Source organism: Pipistrellus hanaki, assembly GCF_964339955.1.
Source record: "Pipistrellus hanaki genome assembly, chromosome: 18".
Classification (NCBI taxonomy): domain Eukaryota; kingdom Metazoa; phylum Chordata; class Mammalia; order Chiroptera; family Vespertilionidae; genus Pipistrellus; species Pipistrellus hanaki.
The window spans coordinates 9,986,965-10,002,849 of NC_140520.1; the positions used below are offsets into that span (position 1 = coordinate 9,986,965).

Consider the following 15,885-nt stretch of genomic DNA (forward strand, 5'->3'; position numbering starts at 1 on the left):
TTGTACCTAACCTGGCTATGTGGAAAGGCCGGATTTCTTTCTGTCTTTGCAATGGGCCTGTGACGCAAATTGCAGCCTGGCTTAATGCTTATTCTATAGTAAACATGTTTTCTTTCTCAGCTACATTTGTGGGAAGGTTTTCTGAGTTGGCAGATTATGTTTTTTAATCTCCCCCCCAACCAGTAATGAGGATCTTAGAAATATTCTTGACTTTTTCCTCAGAATTATAAAATGCTCCATGCCTTACATCTCCACACAAAAAGTCCACAGTCAGAAAGTGAAGGCAGACATCACTTCAGGTGTGGGTCCACTTTGACATCCTAATGGGAGTGTAGTGGTATCTCATTGTAGTGCTAATGACATTGAGCACTTTTTTTTATGAGCTCATTTGTCATCTTTATAATCTTCTTTAGTGAAGTAGACACTTCAACTCTTTTTCCCCATTTTACATTGGATTTCAGGTTACCTTATTATTGACATATAATCTAGACACTTTTCATTGTTTCATTTAATTTTCTTTCATTCTTTTTCAAACATCTCTCAGAGATGCTTTTAAATTTTTTATGGTTTATGCTTTTAATGCAATACCTTAAAAAAATTTTTGCCCACCATAAGGTCACAAAAATTTTCTCCTATGTTTTCTACTAAAAGTTGTATTTTTTCAGGTTTTTAATTTTGACCTATGATCCATTTTGAGCTGGTGTGTGTGTGTGTGGTGGGGAAATGTTAACAATAGATAAATCTAGGTGATACACAAATACTCATTGTATTTTATTCTTACAATTTTTCTGGTCTTAAGAAAATAAAAGAAGACCTCTTAAATAATGTGGGTCAAATTCCACAGTTTACAGATGCGATAACTAAAGCAAAGAAATTTTATTTTGACATGTTCATTCAGCTAGGTTGTAGCAAGTATATAACTAAAGCTCCTGTGGTTTTATCTGCCAGTCCAGAGTTCTTTCAACTACCTGAGTCTCAGGCCAATCACACAGGATAAATCAAAACAGAAATAACTGTTAGAAGTAGGGAACTCACTACCAAGCAGATGTTCTAAGCCATCACAGCAGTACCGTAATAAGGGTGTGGCTTAACATCAACTCAGATATGGAAAGGAGAGGCAAAATAAAAAAGCAATATAATAGGAATTATAAAGACTTAGTGACTGACATATTAAAAGGAAAAGGAAGTAACTCTATAATGCACAAACTGAAAAGATGGAAAAATTAGAGAATAAAAATAATTGAAATAAGATGAGCATTAGGATAACACTTTGTTTGACACATATAAATTTTAATAATATACCAAAATGTAAGCTAGAAGTATACTAGCATGTAAACTTCAGGAGGGTAGGAATTTTTGTCCTTTTTGTCTACTGATTTATCCTCAAGTAACCTGAACAATATCTGAAAAATAAACTTTTTTTTTTTTTTTTTTTTTAACAAAGTGACACTTTATGGGGCATTTAGGTCCGGAAAGACAGGAAATAGAAACATGAAGCAAAGAGAAAGTATCAAGAACTATTTATTTTGTAGTGGACATATTTAAGGTCTCCACCTTCTTCCTGCCATAAGTTTAGAGTATAAGCCCAAATAATAAAGTTCTTTTTTCCTTTCTCATCGTTCTCTTTATGTATATGTTTATGGGAATCTCCAATGAAAGGATAGGTGACTATGGTAATATACTCGCTAGTATTATCAAAACACCGTGATTACTCCTAACAGACTTTACTAGCCAGAGCAGGGAGTTCAGGTGTGGTTTCCAGACCAGCATCATCCACATCTTGAACATGTAGTCCATGTTCTAATAATTCACTTGTCAGAAATGTAAATTCTTAAGTTCTACCCTGGGCCTACTTAATCAGAAACTGCCAGGATGACCTAGTTATCTGGGTTTTAAGAATCTTCCATGTGAGTATAATAAACTAGGAGGAAAGGTACTAAACTCTTACTTGACTAAATATCTACCTCATAGCTGCCATTCTTCTAGAGATGCAGCTAAATATTAAAGATGTGAAATTTTGTAAAAGGCCTCCACTTACTTTAATGTTTCAGCGAGAAAGAAGCTCTGCTGCACATCGTCATGGGCAGGAGTCGAGGAATAAACATCCTTCACCCCAGAGAACCCCCCGCTGACTCGGCAATACTTCTCAATAGCCTGTGGAAGAGATCAGACAAAAGAATCAAGGACAAAATTTCTAAGATTGGAAGGTCAAGTTAAGGGATCCCATCAAAAGTTCACAGAGTTCTATATGAGAATTTGACAGTTTAAGAATACAATTTCTTATCAAATGAAAATAGTTCCTTCTGGAAAAACTGACTGAGGTATCCTGTTTCCTGTGGAATTTCTCCCTATTCAAAACTCTTTAATCTTTTTTTTTTTTTTTTTTTTTTAAGACATCTTGTACATTCCTAACTTAGGAGTCAAATTTAAGTCATTCACATTGGGTTCGAGACCTGAATGACAAAATAAAGTCTCACTAATTCTGACAAATCAAGAGGAGGCCAATTTGAATTAAAAATTTTAAATGCAATTTTATACCTTCCAAGGATAAACAATAATCCAAACATGCTTTAAAAGAAAGCATTACTTAGAAGCTCTACATAATAATAGCAATGAGATAATATTTCCTGTTTGTGTGTCTGTCTATATGGGCTACAAAAGCAACATTCTAACTCCTGTTCATTCAAATTTGGACAGATATGGGTTAAAGTTTGAGTGTGCCAAACCTCTTTTTAATGGATAAGAGTAGGGCCATATGTTAAAAAGCTGTGTAGGGAAAAAGGACCTTAGAAACAGGACAAATTATCCTAGTGTTTCTCAATGAAAGGATACTTCTGCCAAAACCCTTCACCCCTAATTCAGATCTATCTTCCTTATTCCTCTAAATAAGAACCCTTAACTATTAGGGGACACTCAAGTCAGATATACTGCAGGATTACTTTACCTGTCTGTTGCCTCTATGGAAAATACTGTTTGGTTTATATAAGCTTTAGTAAGCCACTGCTACCAACACAAGTGTGTGCCCTGTTCCTGAGCCACTGTGGCAACAGTCTGGCTCTCTTCTCAACTGCAGCAGTTTCACTAGCAGCTACGTTCCCAACTCTGAACAAGTGGAAAGACAGCACCAACAAATGCTGCCTCTGCTCCTGTTCTAGATACCCACCTTTCATTACTATTCTCTGTTAAACTTCATAAGGACTATCCAGGTCTGGATGACCAATGACATGTGAGTGTCCTCACCTTAGTTCAAGTCTTCATCACATTATTCCCAGACTACTGCAGTGGTCTCCAAACCCCACCAATCTGCAGGTTACAATCAGATCCTTGTGTTTTGTTACTTCCAACTAAAAGGCCTTCAATAGTTCCTCCCCCTTTGAAAATCTTTAGTAGTCCTATTATATAATGGATTCTTAAAGTTAGGGAATTTGGGTGGATAGGAGATGGTGTAGAAAAAGAAGATATGATCATTTTTTTATATAGGCAAAGGACTTTTGCATCCCCATATGAGAAACACCTGTGTCATAATTGAGAGATGTGTGTATGTGTGTTTGTGTGTGCATAAGCGCACTCATCTTCTTCCGGAGTCACTGAGTAAAGTACATATCCCTTCACTGGCACATAAGGCCATCCACACGATGGCTTCAAACTCCTCTCTCTTGTTGCCACTGTGAAACCTTTTTACATAAATTAGTCTATGATCTGCCCTAGGATATATCTTGCAAATTCTTGTCTGAGCTATTTACTGACTATTTACTTATCTCACCTAGAATTCTCTCACTCTATCCACACTACAGATTTAAGTCAAACAATTTAAATATGAATATTTATCATCATAGATGGCACTATTTATCATAATTAGTGTATCTTAAAGAATAAAACAACCCCTTATCACAGGAATAGGCAGTACTTCCAGAAAAAGACTAGTGATTTTCTTCCTCCCTAGGTACTGAGAGCCATGAAGTTCTCTCAAAGGCAAGTACTGTAAGGGTAAACCACTTGCTTTCTTTACTAACTAACCATTAATAATTCCCCATTTCTAAGTTATGTATTTGTCCATCAATCTAATAAATTTGTAACAGTTTATTGCTCCTTCTTATGGTGATCCACTATGGAATTACTTAGAATACAAGCTAACATGAAGACGGGGTAATCCACCCAGGCTGTGAATCTGGGCAGTTTTACAATATTTCCCCTTTTTTTGGAGTTTGACCACTAATAAAGAAGTACAGAAATTTTATAATCATACTGAAAAATTGCCTTATAAATGATTCTGTAGTTACTCAATAAGAATAATGAGTGAACACTAATAGGAAAATACCTTTAATAGAAAACTAAACTGGATTTTAGGATTTACTTCTGCTGCTTAAGAAATGTAAATTGACTAGTAGAGTTTTCCGTCAGATAAAAGATAGTCCTACAGTTACTGAACATGAGGTAACGAGGAGGAGGATCACAGCACTAGAGAAGGACTTGGGTAACACTCTTGCACACGAAATGAAAAATTAGTTTACCCACCAGAGCTGCTTCCCAGCCCCACTGCCTGTATCTCGGGTCGTGAGTGAATCGCCACAGGTACCAGTAGGTTTCGATGACTTCTGGACGGAGGATGTAGTACTTCTCAGCCTGCCGGACTGCCACCGCCTCTACTGCACCATCGAACTTGAAGGACTCAGGCCCTAGCTTTAATGCTGTAACGTGACCAGAGAAATAAGTGAGCACAATAAGCCGTATGTGTTTGTATGCCAGAGCGTTTTCTCCCCTGAAGGAATGGGGGTGAAGTAAACTTGTTTCTTATTATTTGTTGTATTTTTACTGTTACTATTTTGCAAAATCAGGGACTTTAAAAGATCCACATTTGGCTTTCTTATAATAGACTTATAAATATTCCTATTATACTGACAAGAAGTCTCTCTCATAAATAATGTACACCAACATACTGCTAAATCTATTTATATCAATAAGAGTCCAGTCATCCTTTGGAAACAAATACAAAGGTAGGCAAAAGCACATTACATATTCTGCTTTGGCCCAAAATAAAATGAGACAGAAAACTGTATGGCACAAGATTATTTTTTAAATAGTCAAGACAATTTTAAAGTCCTTTTAATGTAACACACAAGTAAAAAAAAATGGTCTTTTATTTTTTAGTGGCATTTTAAAGCTCAGACCTTTAATTAGATTTAGTTGTAGAGTATATAATTTTTAAAGCATATTAGAAAACTAAAACTTATAAAATACAGTATATGAAAGTAATATATTTTAAAACTTAAATCAGTTTTTAAAATAAACTTTCTTCTCCTATAGCATCAAAATATGCAACAAGGAAGAGATTGAAATTGCAATCATCAAGAATTTCCCCAGTCATTTGCCCAGTTAGTCCTAAAGTGGGAAATAACCAACAAATTATCAATTATTTTGTAAGAAAACTTCTATCCAGTTTGAATAAAACCGGTCCATTTACACATATATTTCAGCGTTACATACTATTCTTTGGATGATAGGATTTCCATCCAGGCTGGAATATAGCACTACTTGAAAAGCCTTTTAAAACTTCTTTTTAATAACACTAGAACCCTAACCCTGGGCAATATAAAGTCTTATTTCACTGGGATGTTGAAGTCGCACACATTACCACCCTTAGCGGCCACCTTTCTATTCACAAGGCTACACTGGTGGCAAATAGTTTCAAGGTTTCTCACCTCTTTCATGATAATACTGCACATTTTTATATTTCCTTAGAAAAGAAATGGCAGCACAAAAACTATAATGCTGGTGGACCATCAACAAAACCATGGCATAGATGTTGGCATGATGTGTTGCTGTGGCCCAATTTCAGGATTACAAGGGTGACACCATAAGCTCCAAATAATTACAATTCAAAGGAGGTGAAAATAAAGCCTTTCTTACAATGCCCATATCCCTAAAAAATACAAAACTAAAAATACTGTTGTGATGGTGGATAGTTCTATTAAAAGCAAAACATGTAATCCAGAAGAGTTAACAGTTTGTATACGGCTAAGTCTTGGAGAGCTGATGCAGAACTCAGCAGGGGTTTTTAACCTGAGTTCACGAACTCTACGGGAGGCTTTGGAAGAGGGAGACAGATTTGTGTCCAAAAGCCTCTGCAATTGTTGGCAAAACTTTATGAGGGTACAAAAAGCGCTGACCAGATCCTCAATGGGATCTGAAGTTAGGAATAACCAACAAATTATCAATATTTTATAAGAAAACATCTATCTAGCTATTGAAAGGTCTGACACACAATCAACTCTTATTTGGCCTTATATAAATGCTTTTCAAATGATAAAAGTCAAACATTCTAAGTACTGAGATGATGTAAAATCCAATAAAAAAGTAAGATATAATAAGTTATTTTGTCTAGATTTCTTATGTTTTTCCTTACTCAAAGACTATGATGCTAAGAAATAATCAACTGGAGTTTTCAAGTGTTAACCTTAAGGTTAATTTTAAATAACTTAATTACAATGATAATATTGTCTGAACTGAAGTAGAAATTGGCTGTATGGAACTAATATTTTAAACTCATTAAAAACTGTATTTCATTTACTGGTCATTCATAATTTCACACATAAAACATTCCAGAAAGATAACGTAATTGTCCTGTGTGGAGTTGGTGAGTGTAAAATGTATAAGCTATCACATCCATATTTTGGCCAAATTATCAGTTTCATGTCTCATAGGTGTTTTTTTATTTAAGAAACTATAGGTCCAGTGCACAAGATTCATGCACTGGGGGTGGGGGGTGGGAGTTGATGGTAAATTATACTTAAAATAGAAATTCAGTTATTTAATATAAGCAACAATTCAACTTCTGAAACCAGAAATAGAAATCGCCGGTTTTTAGTCTTTCAGGGAACTTATCATTTCATACAGAAACATGCACTTTTAAGCCACAGAAAACCTTGGAAAGTCTGATCCAGTTTTTCTCAATGGTATTTTCAGGCTTTTTAAAAACCAATTTGCCTTCTCTTTTCATGATATGTTAATAATACATACTATTTACCTATCTATAACTATATGTATATCTATGCTTTGTATATAAAAAATATATTTCTCATTCTCACCATTGAGAATCATCACATTTTCCAGGCAAGGACATGAAGCCCAGAAATATTACATATTTGCCTAAAGCAATGCCAGAGGATCTTTTAGTTAAAGGAATAAACAACTCAAAATTATTAGTGAACTGAGTAAGAAACTACTGGTTACTTAGACACCAATTATATACTCAAAATAATTACTATTATCTTTTTATTTTCACAAGAGGACAGGCAAGGCATGTAACCTAAATTGGTCTATTTTGTGTCCTTTTATGTAACTTTTCATAGAAGTTGAAAAAAAATTGGCTAAATGGATTATTATAGGAAAATAATGTTATCCCATACATCCCCAAAATGTCCTACCTCTTGTCTTTCAAATAACTTCTTCAAAATCTCTATTCACAAAAACAGTAGCAGAATTCAGAAAAAGAAAGTGATACAGGAACACAATTCCAGAATTAAAATTCAAGTTCTTAAGAAAATAATTTACTGTATTAGAATAACTGTTTTGAAATAAAAAAATAAATAAAAAATAAATTTTAAAAAAAAGCCTATATATTTTCCTTCTAATTTCTGGACATATTTTTAACTTGTAAGTTATTTTGGACTAAGTAATTAGCGTTATTAATATTCTTACCAGTTCTATCATATGATTCGTGGCATGTACGTGCAATTTCTGCCCCTAGCTCTAAATAATGACCAGCTTTGTTCCTGGAACCATCTGCTCCAAGTGCAAACATTCCCCCAGCAAAGCAGGCCAAATGCCCCATCTTCTTTTCCAGGTGCCCATTCTTCCATTCGCCAATAAAGGTAAGGCCTCCACGGGATTTCTTAATAAGATGTTTTTCTATAGCCTACAAGAAAGAGTAGATATTCAAAATTTCAGAAGCAAAATATTAGTGTTCAAACTTACTGCACCCTTCTGACTATAAAACCTTGTTAATATGAGACTCCATAAAGCAGTAACTTTTCCAAATTGGAAGGCTTAATTTACAATGAGTTTTGGAGTAATCAAGTTGTATATGAGCAAAGCAATACATGCCACATACTAGTTCAACTCCTGTGTATTTTGTAAACAAGTATGAATATTGATTCCCTAAAAGGTAAAGATATAAAATAGGAAATAATAACCTTTTGTTTAATTTAAAAACAAACAACTATAACTTTAAGTACTGATCAACGGCTAGAGTCAAAATTGTATATACTTTGCAGTAAATACAAAATATACAACTTTTAAGAAGTGATTAAAATCATTAAAGGGATATGTTTACACTAGATCAGAAACCAAATAACATACTAAGTGGTTAACACACTATTCTATTTCACAGTTTTTGCTTGGAAATATCATATGTAAGTGCTGCCAAGAATTAAACTTGTTCCAAATGTAAACTGCCACAGCACTGTGGTATGAGGTTATATAAATATAGAACCGTGGTTAAGAGCACAGGCTCTGGAGCCAGGCTGTTTAGTTCCAAGCTCCATCACTTACTGGTACAATCTTCAACTCTCAGTGCCTTGAAGTCCTCATATGTAAAGTGTAGTAAAAATTAATTACTTCACATATGTAAAATGGTTAGAACAGTGCCTGGCATATAAGAAGTACTATATACTGTTTTGCCCTTATTATTCACCCAGAGGCTCTCAATATACACCTTCAATGGGCTATTTGAAAGAAGAAATGTTCATGGAAATGCATGTAAAATCAGAAGTTTTTCTAGTCTCTATAGGCAATAACTAAAAATAATTAAAACACATTTTCATACATAAATATGCTACAGTAAAATCTTTCTTCTATAATTTCTTTAAAATGCCACAATAAAGGAACAATTAATATTAAGACTTTTATATTAAAAAACTTAACTCTCCAATGAATGGATATAATAACATGCATATAAGATGTTCATCTATCACTATCAAATACAGTGTATATTCCTTAGGTTAAACAGGTAAGTGTTCTGAGCATAATTACCTCAATAGCATCATCATACATATTTCTCGCCTCAATGTCTGTTTTATCTGACATTAACCATGCTTTTAGTAAGTATTCATAAAAACTGTCTCCCAGCCCGCCAACTGATGTGTGATCTGTAACAAAGAAAAGAGAAGGATGGAGATGAAGAAAAGAGAAGACAGAAGACAATTACGTAATGTTTTTCAATTAAAATGACTATTTAATAATTATGTTGACAGATCTCTTTCCAACATACTTCAAATTTAGTCCAGTAAGAGCATACTGCAATCTCTCTACGTATACCAAATTTTCTAGATAAATCTTCGACTGGATGTATTTCACATACTTAGTAGTCTTTTTTTCAGTCACACAATTTGCATAGTGTGACACTATACACATACAAACATTTCCATTATTGAAAATAATTATCTTTCATATATTAATGGTTTTAACTATATAAGCTATAAGATTAAATGTAAGAGACATACTAAAATCTGATATTAACCGAAAAGAGCTCATTTTTCTATAAAATGGTGAATGGTGAATTCTGTGCAGTAAGCAGTAAATTAAAAGAAATCTACAAGGGGAAAAAAAGGCCAAGAATTCCTTTGTAATATCACCTTGCACAATACATTAAGTTGTTGAATCAATATCCTTGATTACTATTTATATGGCTATTAGTACATATTTGTTTGTCCTGGGTATATTCTTATTTTTATAGATGACATATCATCCATACTTTTAATCTTACCCGATTTAACAATATAATTCCCAAGGCAACCATACTCTTTTATTCCGAACTTTCTATTAAAACCTGCCCCACACCCTCAAACTTTGTTTCAAAACTCACATCTTCCCTGCTTGAAAAGAAAAATATCACATATTACATTCATATATTATTGGTCTTTCAAATTAGTGAAGAAAGAATGAACTATTAGGGTTTAAGGAAACAACTGTCTATCCGTTTGGAAGAAAATGCATATTAATGTTTATATCTTTAGCTCACAAAAATAAATTTGTGGTAGATTGATTTAAAAGTAAACAAAACTTAAGTATAACAGAAAAAAAAACAACCTAGGACACATATAATTAACAACAAAAATGCAAATTGATAATTAACCTAAGAAAGGAAACTCAAGTCCACTAATGATTAGAGAAAAGCAAATTAAAACAATGAGATTTCATTTTTGTCTATTTAATTTTAAAAGATTAATAACAATGTTGATAAGATATGGCTCATAGTTACTGGAAGTTGAAAGGCAATTTTATAATAGCTATCAAAATGTAACCTAGGTTTCCTAGTTCTGGAATTACCTTACACTAACACTTGCACAAATACACAACACCGATCTAAATGCATCACAGAACTATTTCCATTAGTAAAATAGTAAGATACCTCATATGTCTAAAAATGTGCCTAATAAATTATGTATAAACATACATACATACTCTAGCACAGTGGTCGGCAAACTCATTAGTCAACAGAGCCAAATATCAACAGTACAACACTTGAAATTTCTTTTGAGAGCCAAAAACCAACTTCTGCACATGGGCCACAAAGTTTCAATTGCACTGTACGTGCACGCCCACACGTGGTATTTTGTGGAAGAGCCACACTCAAGGGGCCAAAGAGATACATGTGGCTTGCGAGCCGCGGTTTGCCGACCACTGCTCTAGCAGACCATGAAATCATTAATGAGAATCAGAGGAATCTGTAACCTGATATGGAGGATATTTATTATATGTTGTTGAGTAAGGGGCAAAAAAGCAAGTTTCAGAACAACATAGTTTTATACTACTAAAGAATCGCGTGTTTAAAGAATGTTATTGTACACATATAATAGAAAAGGTTTGAAAAGATAAATGTCAACAACGATTACATCTAAAAAGAGGAGCCCTTCAATTTTTACTTCATATGCTTATATTTTATCAAAATATATGTGTCTTATACAGTTAAATCATCTTTTGTTATAGAAAGTAATAAATGGGGAAAGGAATAAATTCACTTCAGGCAATATGTCTGCCCGTACTCTAATAATTCATTGTACCTTAAACAAGCCCATGTTCCCTATAATGACTTTGAGCAAATACCTGCTTTTAGTTCTACTTTTCACATTCAAATACTTGTGCCTATTGTTTATTAATCTCTGGAGTTACAACATTTGCCTTTTCTGCCATCCCTCGGAGTATATTCTAGGTTATACTGTTCTTAGATATACTCACCAACTCCCAGTCAGAATGTTTTCTACGAGCTTGCTGAAATATCTTGTTGGTTATGATCTCTCAACTTGCCTCCAAATCTCTTTACTCTTATGTGATTACTAGAGGCCTGGTGCAAAAAATTTGTGTGCGGGGGAGGGGAAAGTCCCTCAGCCTGGCCTATACCCTCCTCTCGCAATCCAGGACTGCTTGGTCCTAACTACTCACCTGCCTGCCTGATTGCCCCTAACCACCTCTGCCTTGGCCCCCGCCATGGCAGCTTCCTTGACTCCAGGACATCCGGAAGGTCAGTCAGCTATCTGATCTAATTAGCATGTTACGCTTTTATTATTATAGATTTCTTTCTACATTTCTGTACTTTCATTTCATTGCAGTCTCAGGAAGGATAGTTGGCCACAGTGGTAGAGTAATAGCTCAATCTTCTACCATGAAGCATAAGTCCTAATAAACCTTTCATAAGTTTACTTCCTTTTGGATATCTCTGCAATTAGTTAATGTTATATATATTGAATTTCTCATTCCTTTGTCTCCTAATTTGTTCCCACTGCTCAATCATGAATAAAAACCAAAGCATGTGGGAGCCTAGGGAATCTTAGTTTACTCTAGTACTTCTTGCTGGTGTTGGACTTTTAAGCTTATAACCACTGTGTTACTCAAGATGATTTTAGGTGGTACAAAAAAATCTTTTATAAATTGTAATAGTTTTAACCTTATCAAGATGATTTTTTAATTGACTCTGATTTTGAAAGAAGCTCTACTGTGGATAAAACTCTATTACACAGCATCATATGGTACAGAGAAATCATTCACGGAAGGAGATTCAATTGATGCAGCAAACTTCATTGTTATCTTATTTTAAGAAATTGCCACAGGCACCCCAACTTTCAGCAACCACCACTCTGATCAGTCAGCAGCCATCAATAAGAGGCCATTATGGAGGATGTGTTGATCAGGGGTGATATTAACTGTGGGAGAGAAATGAAGACCTAATTAACTGAAAGAAAGAAGAAATGAAGGCCAGACCTCAAAGGAATTTTAAATTTTGGCATGTTGAATTTGAGATGCCAGTTGGATATCTAAATGAATACAATAAACAGGCAATCAGATATGCAGAAATCCAGAGAGAGCACTAAGTTAGGGGTATACATTAGGGAGTCATCAATACCTAAAATGGATTTGTGCTATGGGAGTTTATACAGAGAGAATGGAGTGATTAAAGGATATAAATGGTACTCTGGAGTATAATACCCAGAGCAGAGTCATCAGAATACCAAACAGGGTTTTGTAAAACTTTGTGCTCTGGCTATATTGTAGATCTATGGAAGAACAAATGAGCAGGAAAGTAAACAAGATAAAAGATATCACGGAATTAAAGGAGGTGAAATAGTGGGAGAAAACAGGAAAAAGCAAACATGATGTTTGCGTAGAAGAAATGCTTTGTGGATCTGTGAATTATGGCCAGAGTTTCCAGTTTAGCTATATGTTACTCAGGTTATAAGATGCATTCACAGTCCTGCTCATAGGATCTCTCCAACTCTTTTAAGTATCGCTCCAGTGGAAGATCATCCTATATAATAAAAGCCTAATATGCAAATTGACCACACAGTGGAACAACTGGTAGAATGACCAGTTGCTATGATGCACACTGATCACCACCAAGGGGCAGACACTCAATGCAGGAGCTGCCCCCAACCTGCAGGCCCCAGGCTAGCCAAGGTAGGTCAGAGGGGGGCCTCCCCCAATCGCCCTATCACCCCTCAAGAGGTGGTGACTGGCAGCAGCAGCAGAGGAGAGAGGTGATGGCATGTGGGCAGTGCCAGGCCTAGAGACCCTACCCATGCATGAATTTCATGCATCAGGCCTTTAGATTGCTTAATAAATGAACAAACAGCAGAAGCCTGAGATCCACGATAACTATGGAATTTATCACCCAGTAATCTGACTTCCCTCTTAAACCACTGAACCATGCCTGGGAGGTGTTGAATTCAATGAAACATGACTCTCCAGGCTCCTCGATATTCAGAAATTAATAACACATTATAAAACACAACTAAATACCAATGATTCACATAATCTGTGTCAGCATGTCATGAAGTTACTGGCAGATTTCTAACAGAAACTATTTACTGAGATGTTTTATAGAAAATTCTAGATTTAAAACTAATATTTATATCATGTGCTTAAAGTGAAGCATTTTCAGATATATTATCTTAAAAATATGATCCAAATGGCCATCCTATTAAGCAAGTACAATTAGAACAGATGAAAAAACAAAGGCACAGAAAAGTTAAATAGCATTTAAATTATTAAGTGGGAAATCCATAATTAATCTTCTAACTTCAAATATTTTACCCATTCTTATTTTCCCCCAGTTTTTATTAGTATAAAATTTAATAAATTAGTATGACCAATTTCCTATATTTTCTTCACTTCAATCATTAAATGGCATAGACTAAGCATTGTATTTAGAAAAGTAGCAGAAAATAAAGTAAAAGAAGAAAAAATACTAATGATATGCCTTTAATCTAGGTTTCTTACTATACTCTTTTATATCTGTTGCCAAGAACTTTTCCTGAAGGTAATTACCAGTAATTATTCTCTGTGATTGCTATGTGCATGTCACAAACATTATCATTATTCTAATTACAATATAGTTAGCCAAAGCTGAATTGTTAAATTTCAGTTCAATTCTCTGTTTTGCAGACTATTTATAGATATGACAGATGTATACTGCTCAAAGATAATAATGGAATTTGATGTACTTTTCAGAAGCTGATATAAAATATATGAAACATTAAAAGGAACAAATTGGACAATTTAGTAAGGGCTGCAGCTGCTAAAAGATATAAGAGCTACTCCCCTAGGATTTTAAAGACCCCTTGCCAATAACAATTGAATAGCTTTTTATAACATCCTCAAAATTAATACTGCTTAGAGTCAATGTATTCTGAAGAACAATTTCAGTTTATTTGGGGGGGGGTGAAAGAATTATTTTTATTGTAATTCTTTATTGTGATGAAATAAATATAACAAGAAAGTTGCTATTTTAACCATTTTACAAGAAGAAAAACTGAAACTACAAGAGATTAGAAACCTGACCAAGGTAACCAATTACAGGCCTAGACACTAACTGAAGGTTTCTCATTCTACATGTGGTATACTTATCACTACACCAAGCAGAAGTTTCCACACAAATAACCTTTTAACAAAGGATCAGCTGTACTAGAAATACTTACATTGACCCCAGCGACCTGTTCTTGGATTCAAATAATTTGGATAAAGACCATTTGGACGATCCATTTTCTGAAGTAGCTTCCGAATGTGCATGACCTAAAGAATGCAATTAACAAAAATAAATGGCTTTATAAAAAAGCTTTGTGTTTTTTCCTCATTCAGAACCTTCACCACCTCCTCTACCTTTTTTTGTGTCTGTAGTGGTCAAGTAAAGCTACTATTTTTAAAGTGCCTCATTTTTATGATGACATATGATCATTATATAAAATCAAGCAACAGTAAAAATACAAAGCAAAAAGCCATTGGAATTTTGATAGCATTGAACTGATGGTGCAGTTGGAGATGACAAAAATGTAAGTTCTCTGCAGATAAACCCACCAAAAGATACAGTTCAAAATTACTGGTAGGCCCCAGTCACTGGCCAGGCCGAGGGACCTCACCCGTGCACAAATTCATGCACCGGGCCCCTAGTAATGTATGTTTTTGTAAAATGACACTTTCTTGCCTCTTGTAGCTGATGATGAGAAATTCTACTGATTTTTAATATCTATATTCAAAAATATATTATGCTATTTCTAATCATTTAAATGTAGACTGTCTTAATATTTAGGTAGATAATCATGTAATTTGTGATTAATTACTGTTGTTTTCCTTCCTTTTCAAGTCAATTCCATTCTTGAACTTTTTGTTCATTTCGTTTTTCTTGACTTACTATGCTGTCTAGGAAATTCAGCACAATGCTGAATAGTGATGACAATGAGATTTTTTAAAAAGCCCACCAATCATTAAAACTTCTCAAATAGCAGTAAATATTTTAAATATGTTCTAAACAAAACATCTCTTTAGGTAATTTAAAAAGAAAAAGAAGGCCAGAACTCTAATAAATATATTTCTAAAAAGGCAATCATTCTCTAAGCATCAGTCAAGTCTTTTTGTAATTGTTGAAGGACATTTTTTTTTTAAACTATGGAACTCTTCATGAATTTGCATGCCATCCTTGTGCAGGGGCCATGCTAATCTTCTCTGTATTGTTCCAATGTTAGCATATGTGCTGCCAAAGCAACTCTTTTATAACGAAAGAAAAAGAGCAAACCTTTTTGTAGTAAACCGGGTCCCCTGTCAAGTAGCTGAGGTGGACAAACTCCATATGCAGGGTCCCAAATTCAGCAAGAATGCTGCTTCCCGCGGATGCCCAGCCCCAGTTCCGCCCGACTCCACTAAATGAAAGCAAAGAGAAAAGGAGAATTGTAAAAAGACCAAAATATTTTGAAATGAATAAATAAACTTTAAATAGATATCTCAGAAATGATTATATTTATAATACTGAATGTAAACTATAATTGAAAAATTAAAATTTTAAAATTATATCTAACACAATAGCTTATTTATATCTAAAATTTTATTTTTTTATTAAAATAT

General features: G+C 34.3%; 1 protein-coding gene across 2 annotated transcripts in view; it reads right to left on the minus strand.

The window, feature by feature from the left end:
• MAN1A2 (mannosidase alpha class 1A member 2) overlaps positions 1 to 15,885 on the minus strand; it is a 61,572-nt gene that overhangs the window by 9,860 nt on the left and 35,827 nt on the right. For both annotated transcript variants that reach the window (XM_084866396.1, XM_084866397.1), the window contains exons 7-12: positions 15,560 to 15,683; positions 14,469 to 14,562; positions 9,031 to 9,146; positions 7,699 to 7,915; positions 4,516 to 4,688; positions 2,039 to 2,154 (exon numbers count right to left, since the gene is read on the minus strand). In XM_084866396.1, the coding sequence (XP_084722522.1) occupies positions 2,039 to 2,154; positions 4,516 to 4,688; positions 7,699 to 7,915; positions 9,031 to 9,146; positions 14,469 to 14,562; positions 15,560 to 15,683 (840 nt within the window). The remainder of the gene's footprint in view (positions 1 to 2,038; positions 2,155 to 4,515; positions 4,689 to 7,698; positions 7,916 to 9,030; positions 9,147 to 14,468; positions 14,563 to 15,559; positions 15,684 to 15,885) is intronic.